We start from the raw sequence: 15,576 nt of genomic DNA, 5'->3' as shown, positions 1-15,576 counted from the left end.
CCTGCGTTCTGCTGCTTTTAGAACTTCCATGGCATCTTTGGGGGTCCTTCTGTAGCATTGCACTGTGTATTCCATCTTCTGTATTTGCTGTTTTGGTTTAATTTGTAAAACTTGGAGTGCAGTGATGTACCTGTTACCTACATGTCTGTTCCTGTGTGCTCTTTGCTCTTCAGTGTTGTTCTGCCTTCATGCTGTGATGGTTCAGATAATGGTCCCAGTTACTGGTTGGGAGCAGGATTGCTGCAGAAGCCAGAATCCAAGTCTGCAGCTTCCTAACTCTCACTTCCCTTGAATACTGGTGCTAGATTAGTACCAGCTATTTTAATGCTTCAAATACCCTTATTTAATCAATTTCAAATGCCCCAACCGAGTGACCAGAATGAGAGAGGGTTAAAAAAAAAAAAAAAAAAAGGTAACAAAGGGCAAGACAGAAGGTAACTGTACCCAACCACCTCCAGTTACTGTTATAATCTGGGCAGTAATTTGGACAGTGACTTTCTTGGGGTGAATTTCTTTGGAAGTTTTCAGATTCACTAATTTTACAGTTAAATAATTGGTTCTGAAAAATGCAAGTGAGACCTGAGAGCTGAACTGCTGTTACTGCACGTCACTGCAGGTAACGGAGGCCCTGCCGTTAAGCTTGGAGCACGCTGCTGGTTCCGGTCCTGGTTTGCTGTGTGAAACTGACAGGAGTTCTGAGGCTTTGTTTTTCCCCTCTGGAGAAGTGAGTCTGGCCTCAGATGGGAGCAGAGATCTGTTTTGCCTTCATATTTTTTTGCTACCATGGCCATGTTCTGGATAAGTGGAGAAACCTGACGTGTTTGTTTGAACAAAAGCACCAGCTGTGACTTATGCAGTCAGGCAAGGAAATGCCTCTCTCTAAGTGCAGAGTTTGAGATTGAAACAAGCAATTTTTTGTTGTTGTTGAATCAAATGTAATGCATACCTGTATAAAACTAACACAGATGAAATGAATGCTGTCTTAGCAAGTTGTTGTCTGTCATTCCAAAGCATCAGCCTGACTGAGTGTTTGTTCCCTCACACTGACACGTTGTCTGCTCCAGGCCACGTGCACAGGCATCCTGGTGTTGTCTCCAGGCGCAGAAAGGCTCTTCTGCTTCAGAGCAAAAACTCAATAGCTGTTTTCTGCCAAGCAGAGTGAGGAAAGCGATGTCGGGTTCTGTTCCTGTGGCTCTGGTTCCTCTATTGTTCTAAGTGAGCAGCCCTGCCTTAAGCAGTCTGTGAAATGACAGCGAGTTCAGCATTCCTGCTCAGAATTTGTGCAAGAATGCAGGGATGGCTTCTTGCCAGGGCAGATTGGAAGGGTTGTTTTTGTTGGGTTTTTTTTTCCCATAGGAAATTGAAGTTCCCTGATAAGGTCTCAGTGGGTGACCTGGAGATAAAGCATCTGGTGATGTATCTGCTTCATTTTAATGTTAGTAATCAGAGTTCAAAAATGTTTCTTTGTGGGTCATCTTGCGAGTCAGTCTGATGTACAGACTTGTGATGTTCTTACGAGCTGTGCTTATTATCTGCAGAGGGAAGCTCCTTGGGATGCTCTAGGATGTTTGGCTGCCTTCCCGTTTGATGCTGCTGGTATGAAGCACTTGATGAGGCCAGAAATGAGGTGGCATTTCCTTTTTGTAGGATAGCTCAGAAATGGAGCACATGCACCATAAGGTTACTTTTATTTCTGTGGTATAATTTCAGTAGAAAAAGTTTCTCAGTTTACTATGTAAGACTGTTCTGGTTTTGAGCAGCATTTCCTCAAGTGCATTCACCCAGAGCAAATATTTCTGTGGAACTTGTTCTTTATTTTCTCTTTTTAGCATGCAAATAGACATTACTTTCTCATCGTTTGCTAATCCTACGCCTGGACTGATTAAATACAAAAACAAGTGACTGAACACAGCTCACCTTTCTATCAGAGGTCTCATTCTGTCACCTTCTTTGTTTACCTCTTGGAAGTGTTATCACTTCCTATGTTAGCTTTGATTGCATCCTGTCTAACATGCTTAAACTGATAAACCAAATAAGAGTGTGTCACTGCTTAAACTTTGAGTGATCATTTGACAGGGAAGAGCTGTGAATGCTTGTGGGCTTTATATTATTTTATTTTATATTTTTAATAAATATTTATATTTATTTATATATACATATATATAATATTTATAATATATAAAAATAAATATATATTTATATATATTTATTTTATTATATTATTTACGTTGCCTGTACCTTGGGCTGCACTCAAATCAAAATTGTTATTGTGTCTGGAGGTGCAGGCTTCCTAATTAAGAAGTTGAGGGTCTCACCCTGGGACTCTGTCCCATGGAGTCTGAGTGTTTTTTGTCCTTGTGTCCTGGGGGATTGGCCTCATCCTCACAGCACCATCCTGGCTGCTCAGGGAACGTGCCTCTCTGCTGTATGTTTTATCAAGTGATGAATAGAAATGGTTCTTTTGCTTACTGCTGAATCTTAATTGTATTTTTTTTATTATTATTATTTTTAATGGAGAGTGGTGTAGACTGTAGAAGCAGATTCTCTTCCAGTCTTTCATTCTGCATTCCCAAGTGAACATTGCCTTAAATTTGGCTGAACAAATCAGATATTTGCTGTTATTGTTTATTCCTGTGGAAACCTACAGTTTCAATTGGAAACAGAATTGTAAGTCAGCATTTAAGTTTTCAAATAACTGGTATGGGGTGTTTTCTCAGGATCTGAAGTCTAATTATTTAAAGAATTAACTATTGATACCTAGTTGAATTAATTATATAGTTGTGTGAAAAATCAATGGATTAAACACACAGACTCTGTTGGAAATGACAATCCTTGGTAATCCTTGGTAATGGTAATCCTTGAAAATGTGGGACTAAAAACAGCCTGGGAAGATGTGCAGTGATTCACGAGATCTGTGATCAGGAATGCTGCTGAGTCATTAAGCCCACTCCTGTTGATACCAGAGCTTCACATGTGTGCATTCAGACAGCACCTCAACGATGCAGGAAACAGGGTATTGCCTGCTTGTGTTTGTCACTGCTTTATCTGGAATAAAATGCTGCTTTCTTAAAGCAGAGATCCAATAATATCTACTTCGTGAGGGTGACTGTATGAGTCTGTTCCTTCTAGGTAACAAATGTACAGGTACAAAATGTGATGTATTCAGTCTGTGAGCTCAATGGTCTATTGCTCTTCCTCTTTCAGCACTGTTAAGTAAGCTCGAGCTGCCTAACAGCCAGCTTGTTCTTCTTGGTGTGCAGGACAAACTTGGAAGCGCTTCAGAAGAAGCTGGAGGAGCTAGAGTTGGATGAACAGCAGCGGAAGCGCCTTGAAGCTTTCCTTACCCAGAAACAGAAAGTTGGGGAGCTGAAGGATGACGACTTTGAGAAGATCAGTGAGCTGGGAGCAGGGAATGGTGGGGTGGTGTTCAAAGTGTCTCATAAGCCTTCTGGCCTCATCATGGCAAGAAAGGTGAGTGCCTTGAAACCAAGGCATTTAGAACAATCTTTATTAAGCAGGCTCTCTGAAATATAATTCAGAGAAATAAGTGATGCTGACACACAAAGGACTGCTTAGTGCCAGCTTACTGGAAAGTAGAAGTTAGTCTTGCTTATCCTGTGCTTCTGATTTCTCAGCATTCCATGTTAGTGATGAGAGGTTAAGTATTGCTTCCCCTCTTTCATCTTCTCCTTTCCCTTCATTTTGACATATGGGATCTTTCCAGCTGTGTTTGTCTTTCAGAGAGAATGCAGTCGCCTCTCTTATAAGTAGGAGGCCTATGGAGTTACCAAAAGCTGCAAGTTAGGGAAAGCAGTGATACCTTGTACTCTGGGTCAAAAGTTTAGAGGAGTGGAAAAAACATATACTCTGCAATAGCTTCCTTTACAGCTGCAGACCAGGAAAGGGCCTCTAGAGGATACTGAAAAAAATGAAAGCTTAGAAAACTTAAGATGAGGGAATGTGCTGGAATACAGTGATGTTTCCTGTTTTAGTTTCCTTTTGGGTGGAGGTGGATTCTGTGCAAAAAGGCACTCAACCTTCTGGGGATAGTGCATATCAGTGATTCAGCTTTATGCTGCAAAACCAATAGCACTTGTGACCTACCTTATAAGAGAACTGAGAATTTGTTCCTTAAATAGCTTGATATTTTAAATCTCATATATAAGAGGAGCTTTCACTTTCTCTCAAAATCCCTGGGAACCAAATACAGTTCTGGAGATGCAGCTGTGACTCTATAGGACTATTTCTGTTCTGGTACCTCATGCCTCTTCCTTCTGTGAATGATGTTCCCTGCACAGGTGGCACTTCTTAAGGATCACTGTGTCTGGAATGCATCAATGTACCACAGTGGGTCAGGAAGCTGGCAGGGTAACCTGCTTCATGGGAAACAGTGCAGCCTTCCAGCATGGTAAAACTTAGGGCATGCTCAAATGGCAGGTGCTGTTATTGCACTGCACTGAAAATTTCCATTTTTCAATCAGGAATTTAAAGAAATTGCTGTAAGCCTTTGAAGAAGAGAGCAGTTACCTTCAGAAAAATAAAGGAAGATGTGCACAGACTGACTTTAATAATAACCAGGTTATTATTAATGCTCAGTATAGAGACAGTTGAGAGAAGTGTTGAGAAATGCCCACTCTAAAGGGTGGGAATTAAGACAGTGGAAGTCACTGAGGCTTTCTTGAACTAAATAAATTTACCTGATTATTTTTTTACATACTGTAAGTTTAACAGGGAATTTTACCCCAGTTCATCAACATTGGCTGCAACTGAGATGTTTGAACTGCAGTTTTCTTCAATATATTAACTTCTAGTTCCATAATCAGAGCTTGAGATTTTGATTGCTTATTTTTTACTTTCTATCCATATTGGGGGAACTACAAATTCTTCTCTGTTTTATGTGATAGATGTTCATTCAAAGTTTGTTTTGGTAGAACTTTGAGTGGAGGGGAAAAAATACCTAAGACTTACTGGGGATGCAGGTACTACTCCTGCAGCTTGTGGATAGAAACCTCTACCTCCTCAAAAATTTACATATGAGAACAGCATCCTGTTGATAAACTTGTCTTACCCTCAGGTCTTGCATGTGACGTTCTGCAGTCCTACCAGATGCTGTTACTGGTTTATCAGACCCTAACTTTTTTCAGTGTAACAGTATTACCTGTCAGTAATGGGGTAGTGTCAGTAGTTTTAATAGACTTTCCTGTAATAGCTTTTACTCCTTAGAACTTTTAACCAAAATAGGGTTTTTTTGGCCGCTTTTTAATGAGAAATTCCTGAAAGATTTGGAGGTTCTCGCTCAGAGATGGCATGGAGACAGAATACATGGAGAACATCTGTTGGATTATATAATGCAGTCTATTTTAGGGATAACTTCTTCATGTTTTTTGCTCTTAATCTAGTATTTCTCACGAACAATAATGCTTCAACTTCTTCATGCTGTATTGTAGTGTTTTGTCTTTCCCTTTGTTGCTATGAAAATAAGAATTACTTTACAGTTGAGCCACAGGGAGCTGTGATGGGAAAGGGCCTTGGGAGGCTGCGAGGGCTGACCTGCTTGAAGCAGACACTTGTATGGTCAGAGTGGGCTGGGTTACCCATCTGGGCTTTGGAAACTTCTGGGGCATAGAGCCTCACACCCTCTGAACAAGCTCTTCTTTCTGGAAGATCCCTTGCCACTAAGAAAATAATAAGAACGGATTATTTTGCAGTTGATTCATCTAGAGATCAAGCCAGCTATTCGAAACCAGATCATCCGTGAGCTGCAGGTTCTACATGAGTGCAATTCACCATACATAGTGGGCTTTTATGGAGCTTTTTACAGCGATGGGGAAATCAGCATTTGCATGGAACACATGGTAAGTGCACACTAATCAGTTGTAACCTGAAGTTTTTAACAGGCTGTACATTCAAAATGTGTCAGGAGTTCACAAAGTGGACTTTCTTGTGTGAGTAAAGAACCTGAAACCATTTCTGATTCCCAATTTCTTCTCCTATATCCATGGTACTTTATATGCAATATTTCAGAATTCATTCTGATCTTGCTCTTCAGATGCTTGTTCTGGTTTACTTTTGATTTTCTGCAGTATTAAGAGCGTGCAGATGACACTGGCTGCTATGACACCTGCGGGGTCCTTAGTAGCTCTCATGACGAGACAGAACTTCTTGTGCTTCAGATGAATCCATGTTTTGTCTCTTCCAAATTTTTACAGGAAATGCAGACAAAAATTGCTTCCCAAGAGGTGAACAGGCCCACAGGGAATTTAGACAGTGTTTTAAAGACCAAAAATATTTTAGTGAGTTTCATTTTAATAGAAAAGTACTCACTATTCTGGGCACTGTGTGGCTCCCTGTGGTTATAGAAAGGCAAATGTGAAGTCAATTTTCTGTAATTAAAGGTTAATGAATGTTTTTCTTGCTTATGTGAGGAATTTTTTAACAACATGCCATACAGTAAGACTGAAGATTTCTTTTCCTGACAAAACTGTTTCTTTGGAGAGAAATCTTACTTTCTCTGGAAAGTACATGTGATTGTTTTAGTGCTTCTCTGGTCTTCTCCTACTGAAATTTTTAGAAGAAATTGATGGTTGCTAAGGAACAAGTGATCATGATCCATTTTTGTTAAAGCATGTTCTGGCTGACTAGAAAGTGTGCACACTCCTGAAATACAAGTGACTATTGGGAATTACAAAGAACTTAGCATCTCAGAATTAATGGTAATGGAAAACAAGAAAAATGTTAAAATAACTGGGCATTGCTTACATAGATGATTAAATGCCACAGATGTTCACATCTGCAAGGAATAAAATAACAGGAGCAACTGGGTTTTAGAAGTTCCTTAGCAGGGAATGATATCTCTGGTGGTGGATATCTTTTCAATGGAAGAGAAGGCAGTGTGAAATCCATTGTTTCAGTGCTGAATTGAATGGACTAGAGCCAGGATTTTATGAAAAGAACAGCTGATTAAGGAGGTATGGAACAAGGAAGGTGGATTACTTGTCTTAATTAAGTGATTAAGTTGTTGACGTAATGCAGATCACTAGGTGGGAAGTGCATTCTTTTTGGGAAAGAGATTAGATGAATCTCCTTTCGTTTAATTAACATCAGTCAAAATCCATACTTTAGCAAAACGTGTTCAAACAAATTACAGGTGGAAAAGACCTGGAAACTGGCGACTTCAGGGTTTGGTATTTTAGGTGGATAAACTCCAGATGAATGCTTAGTCTTGCTTAGCAGCAGGTATTTGACATGCAAAAAGGTTGGAGTCTGTTCCTGAAAGATGCTGATGTTTGCAGCCAGCATTTCCAGGCAGCTGAGTTGTATTGAGCCTCTTCCAGAATTGCAGCTATTCCTCAGGGGGTAAGAAGAGGTTCTTTCTCTTCTGTAAGAAACTTGCTGATATAACAGTGTCCTGGCAGAGATAGCTGTCAAGAGGTGCAGTCTGCCTGTATGATACTTCATCTATTTGGGTTTATGTATATTTGTACACGTATGTATATATTTATACGTATCTACTGGTGCATTTTTTAATCAAGTGGAGAACTTTATTACCATTTCTTACTCATAAGACTTTCAGGTGTTAGTCTTCAAATTCTAAAGCTTTTTATTCTAGCTTTTCTCCTTTCTTCACCATCTAGATATGCAAACTGCCAAAGGGTGGGTTAAGGCAGGAGGAAATGACTTGGTTGTGCTGGATTTCTGCCTCCATTACTGGCAGATCTGATCTGTTTTTTTGTTTCTTCCTTTTAAGCTTGAGAAATGACATTCTGGTGTCTCGGTGTGTTTTGTATTTGGGCAAATCTAAAATTTATGCACAAGCCTTTTGTTGCTTCATACGCTCAAAACACTAAACCAGTTTTGCTTCCTAGAAGCCCTTAGCAACAGTGCAGTGTATTTTACATTGCTTGGGGTGTCTGTGCGTGCATTTGGTTTATTTAACAACTTAAGATTAGTGAGGCTGTTATTTATGGTGGAACTTCAAGAAACATTTTGTCATGGTTTTATGGTTTCTCGTCGATATTCCGCATCATTAACTTTCTAACTCCCAGTGCACTGGGTGGTGTTATGTGAATACCAATGGAAAGAGCACAAAACCATGACACACTTATCTATGTTTTGGTGCTTTCTTCCCTTGGAAGCTGACAATCACTCCAGATGCACAGAGCTAATAGAAGTCAGTTTCCTCTCTGTAGGATTTACTCTGGGGATGAGGGGGACAGATGTAATCACAGTGCTATTAACACCTATCTATTTAAAAAGCAGCTCTATATTTTCCAGCATTTGCACCCTGGTGATCAATAACAAAATATTCAGTACTGCAGTCCTTCTTATTCCATCTTTGGAGGGGAAGAGTATTGTATGATGGTGCATCAAACTGCAAGCTGTAGATGCTTGTAGAACTCGAGATGTTTGGTCAACAGCTGTTTGTGGGCAGCCCCTCTAAACAAGTGTCAGGCCATGGAAGCACTCCTATCAAAGATGACTGTGTGAAGTGTTTGAGTGGATGTTGTTCCTGGCCAGAAAGTAAGCATAAAATGGAGTAATTCCCATTAAGGAATGATTTTATTTATTTATTTATTTATTTTAGATATGAATCATAACAATGTTAAAATGTGAGAAGTAACATTTCTCCCTAAATGCAATCTTCAGACTATAGTCTTACATTTAAAAAAATATTTTAGAGAAGTTTGATTAAAGCTTGACTACTGAAATATTTATTCCCAGGATGGTGGCTCGTTGGATCAAGTGCTGAAAAAGGCTGGAAGAATTCCAGAGCAGATACTGGGCAAAGTCAGCATTGCAGTAAGTGTGCTTGTTGCTCCCAAAGGCTGTGGGTGGCTGGGGTGCATCTCAGCTCAGTAACGCAGGAAGCAGCCACTCCAGGACTGAAAGATGTGGCAGAGAGAAGCATTCCTGGGTTTTAAAGTGTGTTTGCTTTGAAAAGAAGGCCATCTCTGACGTGTCACTATTTGGTAGCCCAGAACAAGTCACACACTTCACTGCATTTGCTTTCATTTTCCTCTGTATCAGTGGGTGCTTCTGGATAAGAACAGAAGTAACATTTCATTAATTGTTTTGTTTTTTTAATATGATCTTTCTGGTATTTACTGTTCAACAAGCTGTGTGTATGCAAAGCATGCACTGAGGATCCTCTTGAGTCTGTTTTTCAGTATGAGCTGGAGGGGTAAATTTAAACAAAACATTCCCTTGCAGTGTTAATGTAACAGAAGCCCCAAAATGTAATTAGTATTCAGTTAGAATCCTTGTAGAAGAAAAGCACGCAATTATCTTTTGTTTCATAAATGTAAAATTTTTATTTTACTTGTTTTCAGGTAATAAAAGGACTCACGTATCTGAGAGAAAAGCATAAAATAATGCACAGAGGTGAGATAAATTTTATATTGCAAGTCTCCTTCGATGTAATTTTTATTCGAGTTAAAAATACTTCCATGATAAATACCTTGTGGTTCAATAGGATTTTGATTCAGGGGGCTTTGGGGGTTGTTTTTGTTGGTCTTTGTTTTTGTTTTAGCAGTGTAAAGCAAACTTAACATTTCTTCTACAGCTGTCATCTGTCTTCAGCTTCTACTATCCTTACTTTATCTGAGCTCATGCATGCTTCTATTATAGCACACACAGAATTTGTCTCTGGTTGAAACTGCTTGCTGCCAGGGTTGCTTGTGTAGATGGGAGTTGTCTTAGAGCTGGGAATCCAGCTTGAGACAGGGATACTCGCTTTGCAAGCAAGATAGGGATATATTAAAGGACCTGAGTTGTTCAACCATATTTTATGTACTGACTTGTAAAAGTTGGTCTTTCTACCAGCTGTCCTGCATACAACTTACAAACATTTGTCTTGCAGGATAGTAACTTCTATATTTACAGACTTTTAAAAACATATTTTTTTTTCAGTAGTTACATCAAATTGTCATTTCTGTACTGCCAGGGTTACTTGATTGTAAAATAAATGCCCTACCTGATTTTCAGCTTATAATTGCCCTTTTAGAAGCCTAGCTCTTCCATTAATCTGTGGCATGTTCCATGAAAGAAAAATGACACTTGATGTGATAAGATAATGAGTTCCCTTGTTCCTGACATGTGTATACTGAAGAGTGGAAGTGGAGCATTTCGTATCTTGGTTTGAATGGCAGCACTCATACAGTGATTGTGCAGTATGTGTACAGCATGCCAGCTGTTTGCTGAGTCTCGTACCATATGAGACCAATCTTGAGACTGTAAAAATATCTTCATCAGACATTAATGTGTCTGAGTATGTTTGCTAATTGCTGGCCAAGTCTGATTTATGCAATCTGTTGTACGATCACCTTCTACGTGAAGTAGACTGTGTTTATTATACATCACTGTTAATTTTTTAAAGCAATCAAATACAGCTCTCTGCTGGAGAAAGGAGACTGGAGGCTCCTAGAGACTTCTGATGGTAGTTGCAAAGCCACGTGTCTCTTACAAGTTCTTACATCTCCATTTTACGTTCTTAGCTTTTCAATGACTTTATTCTTTAAGAACTCTTGGAATCACCCAGCCTTGGGTTAAGGGGGCTATCTTGCAAAGCCAAACTGAGGCCAGGTCTGCAGCATGGCAATAGCAGTACATTGACCTGGGAAAAGCCTTCTGGTGCAGGTGCAGCTCTTTCTGATAGCCATGATTTTCCAGACTGCTTCATTCTCGAATCCCAGCTGAAATAAACAGTACTACTAAAAGCACACTTCTGGTGTAACTGAGTCAGCATTATTTTGGAGGCATAGCTGTAATCATTGGAGACTTGTTCTACTTCTCTGCCTTCTGTAGTGTGCACTCTGATGATTGGTCCTGCGCTGACATGATGTGACCAACACTTGACGTGTGTGCCTTGTTCCAGAGTTGGGCCTGGTTTAACAAGGATTTTGGTTTTATGTTGTGATGAGAGCAAGAGGCTTATAAATAGGTAATCTCACTAAACACTGGTGTGTGAAAGAAGAGCAAAGAAAACCCATTCTAAAATCTCAAGAGAGCAAGGTCTTTGGTAACTTATTTCCAGGGAGCAATTCAGTCCATCAGTGCATTTGGCATCATAGTATCAGCAACAGTTTGGAATGACCAGGTGGATGAGTGTACTGGGAGGAGCAGAGGTAGATGATGCTGTGAAGTGTCTCTTAGTGGTAAGATGTAAAATGTAAGCATACAAAAAAGGTGGTGTGGAGGAGAGCTGTTCTAAACCCAAACAGCTGTTACATAGCCAGCAGATCAGCGTGCAGTTCTCAGTGACTGGTTTTGATAGCGTGCGAGACTGGAAAATAAGCTCTGGGGGAGTCTTTGTGCATCCCTGGAACCTTGTAGGCATCCTGCTTTTTTTCTGGTTCTTTGACTGGTTTCACCCATGAACGTAGGACTGCTATGATATCATCATGGACAGGGGTGCACTTCATGATAAGGCTCTTATGGCAAGATGTTAACAGCTTCTCTGTAAACCCCTGCAGGAAATAGTGCCCTGCATTCTGAATGCAAGAGATTGCTGTTAGGCAAATAATGCTGAGCTGAAAAGAAGGAATAAAATAAAAAAATCTGCAGAACTTGTCAATGATGCATTTTCTTGGATTGATCAAGTAGTTGTTAGAATCATAAAAGACCCCCAAAAAATGGGATGTGGTTGCTGCTCATCATGAGGCTCAGTTTAGTGTGCCTGAACTAGCTGTGACTTCTGAGGCAAAGCACTCACGTGTCATTACAGACAGCTCAAGGAAGAAGTCATTAGGGGTTATTAAGGAGGGAATGGAAAATAGTCTTTTTATAGACTGCTGGCTCATCTGGACTACTGTGCTTTGTTTGGGTTCTCTGAAAAGAACAGGTAGAAATTGCCAAGCTCTCAAAAGACAAACGGTGGGACATGAACCAGGCCCAGAAAAGGAAGGGGCAAGGAGTGTGACCATGGTAGGTGTCCTCTCACAGCAGCTCCTATTCTGCTGAATAAAGATACTTGTAACAGTGACTTGTATAGATGTGCTACTTCTGTGCTCTGGTTTACTTTTGTGGTTAACACCGGAAGGCAGCAAATGAGAAGGAAATGAATGTCCTGTCTCTAATTGCCAAGTGTTTTGACAAGTTTTTAATACACGCAAACTTTTTGCTGTTTTTTGTTTCTGAATAAATAGAAACACTGTAAATTAATCAAAGTTCAACAAAGTACAGTCTGAGTTATAATAATGTCTGGAAAGTCTCCTCTTGCACAGAAGTGCTCTGTGAGGTTTCTGAGCTCTGGTTGCAACCTACAGCTCCAGAGCAGGAGGTACAACACAGAGGGATTGCTGTTAACAGTCTGTTTAGTGTGCTGTTTCCTAGATCATTCTCACAAGACCCTGCCCTGAGAAATTACTTAAAACAAGAATCATCATGTGGGAAAGCTCTCAGAAGGCTCCTGGTTATATATGTGTGATAGATATAGAGAAGGGATCAAGCAGCTAAGGTCATTTTCAATTGTGATGTGTATGATGCCCCTCCTGTCTTGGAGGTCTGGCCTGTGCTTCTCTGAGTGTTCAGAGGATAGTTGTACAGCTGAGAACCTGTGGCAACAGATATGTACTTTCTTTTAAATGTTTGGGTGACTGTAAGATGCCCATAATGTGCTCCAAGACGTTCTCGAGTCCCTGGCTACTCGCCTTCCCTACAAAAAGAATTGTTGCAGTAATGTCCAGTGCCTTCACTCTTTCATCCTGAACCAGCTTCTGCTCCTGTGAGGCTGAGCAGGGCTCAGGCAGATGAGGCACAGCTTGTCGAGGTTCCATGACAGCCTATAAATCCCAGAAATTCTCTTTTGAAGAGGGAGCTAGTTAATGCTGAGTGTCCCACAGCCACCTGTCTGGAGTGACTTAAGAGCATCTCCAGCACTGCACAGCCCTGCTGCTAAACAGACCATGGGGATGCATGAGAGGTCCTTTCATTTTCTTTCAAAGCAATGTACTTTGCTTCTGTAGCAAAGCTGCTCTTCCTTTCTAGATTTTTCCTTTTCTTGCATGATAGAGCACACATTTTTGAAGCGTACCTTGGCATTCCTGTTTCGTTTGGCATTACAAATCTTTTTGGTTTCCAGAGAAACTGCTTAAGTGCTCAGACGTTCTGGAGTTAAAATAGCACTGCAGGCTGCATTTAGAGGACTGGAAGGACAGCAGCATTCTTAACATCACATTCTGATCACACTGGAGGCCTTGAGACAAATGAAAATGCTCAGGGTAGGGCAGATTTTGTATACAATGCCAGTGAGCAGTCATGACTTGCTGTGCTATTGTAAGGAAGCTGTGGTGTGTAATTAAATATAAGCTAGCAAAATGCTACAGGTAAAAGTTAAGTCTTCATAAGACCAGATGGTTTCTAGAATGTGATATTTTTTTAATGAGGAGAATGTCATCTAGTTCATTGGCAGTGGAATGCTAATGTTATTTTTTGCCCTTTAATTATGAACATGAAATATTCATGAGCTGCAGAGGTAATTGGGGATTTGTCTGTACTGAACTGGAGTAATAGAAGTGCATGGATGTGTTGGCCCACAAAAGATATGGCCTCTAGAATTTGTCCAGGCTCTGCAGTGCTTCTGGTTTATTTTGCAGACACCATTTTCTACTTAGCTTTTATACAGAACATCAGCTGAATACTCCCATGTAGCTGGGAAAAGCAAAAGCAGCTGGGATTTTCTTTCCTTACAGGAGAAGGAAGCTGTGCACGGATGCGATTTCCTTTGTGTTAAGACTGAGGAGTAGTTTATCAGTGATATCACTGTGGGGATTTTCTATGGGCTGATGCTCATTCCAAGTGAAGTGGGCAAGCCGGAGGAGAACTTGTGTATGCAGTGTGCTGGACAGCATCAGTTTCCTGGTTTTAGAAAGGTGATTTCAGGAAGCAAGAAGTGCAGTCACAATTTCTAAGAGCAAGTAAATGTAGCCATGTGTTGAAGTTCTGGGTTTCCTCAGGGAGAAACAACTGAAATACAGCTTGGTCTTTGTTTCCAATCTCGAGGGATTTTGTTCAGTGAGGGATCTCCTTCTGCATGGGGATCATCTTCCAGTGATGAGGAGTCACATTAGTGTTAATCTTTCCTGTGATACCTCATTGACATCAAACTAAGGTCAGTACTGCAGTCACCAAAATAAGTGACATGATATTTGTGTCTAAAAGTTTAAAAATAAATAAATAAATAAAAAAGGCTATGACTGTGGACTGCTGTTCCAAAGCATCTCCAGAAATCAAAGAAGTGAGTGTGGCTGCCAAAGTTCACTTTGTGAAATTAGTGTGCAGGGCTGCTTATTTGTGGACTGAAGAACACAACTGAAGAGTGGTTAAGCTGGCATGGCAGCATACCTCAAATGTCTGCCGTTGCAAGGAGGCTGTAGATGCACAAACTTAATATTTGAAAGCCATGAAAGTGGGAGAAATCCAAATCTAAAACTAACAGTCTTTTTGCACATGCATTTCAAGAAGTTTATTTTCACTTATGTGTATCTAAAGAGAGAGCTCATGAGTTGGGCCTGGGTAGGGGAGCCTGCTCTCTACTCTGGGAATACTGAAGAAGGGGCAGGAATTATGGTGTAGTTAGATGTGTGGTAATTCTCACCTCCTGTGTGGCTTTCATTGTCAAATTCCACATTTTTTGTCTATTATAAATATAAAATCATCCATCCTTTTTTATTTTTTCCCCAGATGTTAAACCATCTAACATTTTGGTAAACTCTAGAGGTGAGATCAAGCTGTGTGATTTTGGTGTCAGTGGACAGCTGATCGATTCTATGGCAAACTCATTTGTTGGCACGCGCTCCTACATGTCTGTAAGTACAGATTTGATAGCTTTGAGCTCACTGTGCATTACGGTAGAGTTATCACAACTGATCAAACACAATCCCAGCTGTTGTGGCTATTTCTATTGCTTTCATAGTTTGTTTCACTTCCTGCATTCCAGCAATATTCCGGTATGATATCACACTGGAGGTGGGGGAGAGAACTGTGGCAACAGAAGCCGAACGTGGGATATTTTCATAACACTACAGAAGACTGCAATTGCATCTACATTGCAGAATCCAGTTGGTTAATGCATTTGCAGTTACAGTTTATAGAAGACAGTATTTATGTCTTGTTCTCCTTATTTAATTCCCATGCTTTCCACTCCACTTTCTACTGCAGTCGCTTAGGGAGGCACGCTGCTCCCTCATTAGTGGGTCTGTTGTGTCTGCTCCTGAGAACTCAGTGTGGCTCTGGTAGCAAGGAAAAGCATGGGAGTGGCTGTTGTGGGCAAGGCCACGGCAGCTGCTTTGTGACTTATTGCAGTGCGCTCTTTATTCCTGTTCACAAGGAGTACCTTGAAACTTGCTCTTCAAGGGAACTCTGTGTTATGTGAAGGTCATTGCTAATGGAAATAAAAGGTCTCCTTTTCTAATATACTTACCTGTTCAGCATGCAACCAATTACCTCATAAAATCAGAGCACTCAGAATTCCTGCTGTAGAATTGAAACTCTGTGGGCTTGAACTTAAAGGACAAAGAGCATAATAATGCTGCTTCTGCTCAGCATGGGACCTGCATTTTTACATCAAAGCCAGTCTTC

General features: G+C 40.5%; 1 protein-coding gene across 2 annotated transcripts in view; it reads left to right on the top strand.

Annotated features, from left to right (window-relative positions):
* MAP2K1 (mitogen-activated protein kinase kinase 1) overlaps positions 1–15,576 on the top strand; it is a 31,748-nt gene that overhangs the window by 10,932 nt on the left and 5,240 nt on the right. For both annotated transcript variants that reach the window (XM_048956575.1, XM_048956574.1), the window contains exons 2-6: positions 3,261–3,471; positions 5,709–5,855; positions 8,722–8,799; positions 9,330–9,381; positions 14,680–14,804. In XM_048956575.1, coding sequence (XP_048812532.1) covers positions 3,261–3,471; positions 5,709–5,855; positions 8,722–8,799; positions 9,330–9,381; positions 14,680–14,804 — 613 coding nt within the window. The remainder of the gene's footprint in view (positions 1–3,260; positions 3,472–5,708; positions 5,856–8,721; positions 8,800–9,329; positions 9,382–14,679; positions 14,805–15,576) is intronic.

This window comes from Lagopus muta, chromosome 10, assembly GCF_023343835.1.
Source record: "Lagopus muta isolate bLagMut1 chromosome 10, bLagMut1 primary, whole genome shotgun sequence".
NCBI classification, from domain to species: Eukaryota; Metazoa; Chordata; class Aves; order Galliformes; family Phasianidae; genus Lagopus; species Lagopus muta.
This window is presented reverse-complemented; position numbering and strand designations above follow the sequence as displayed.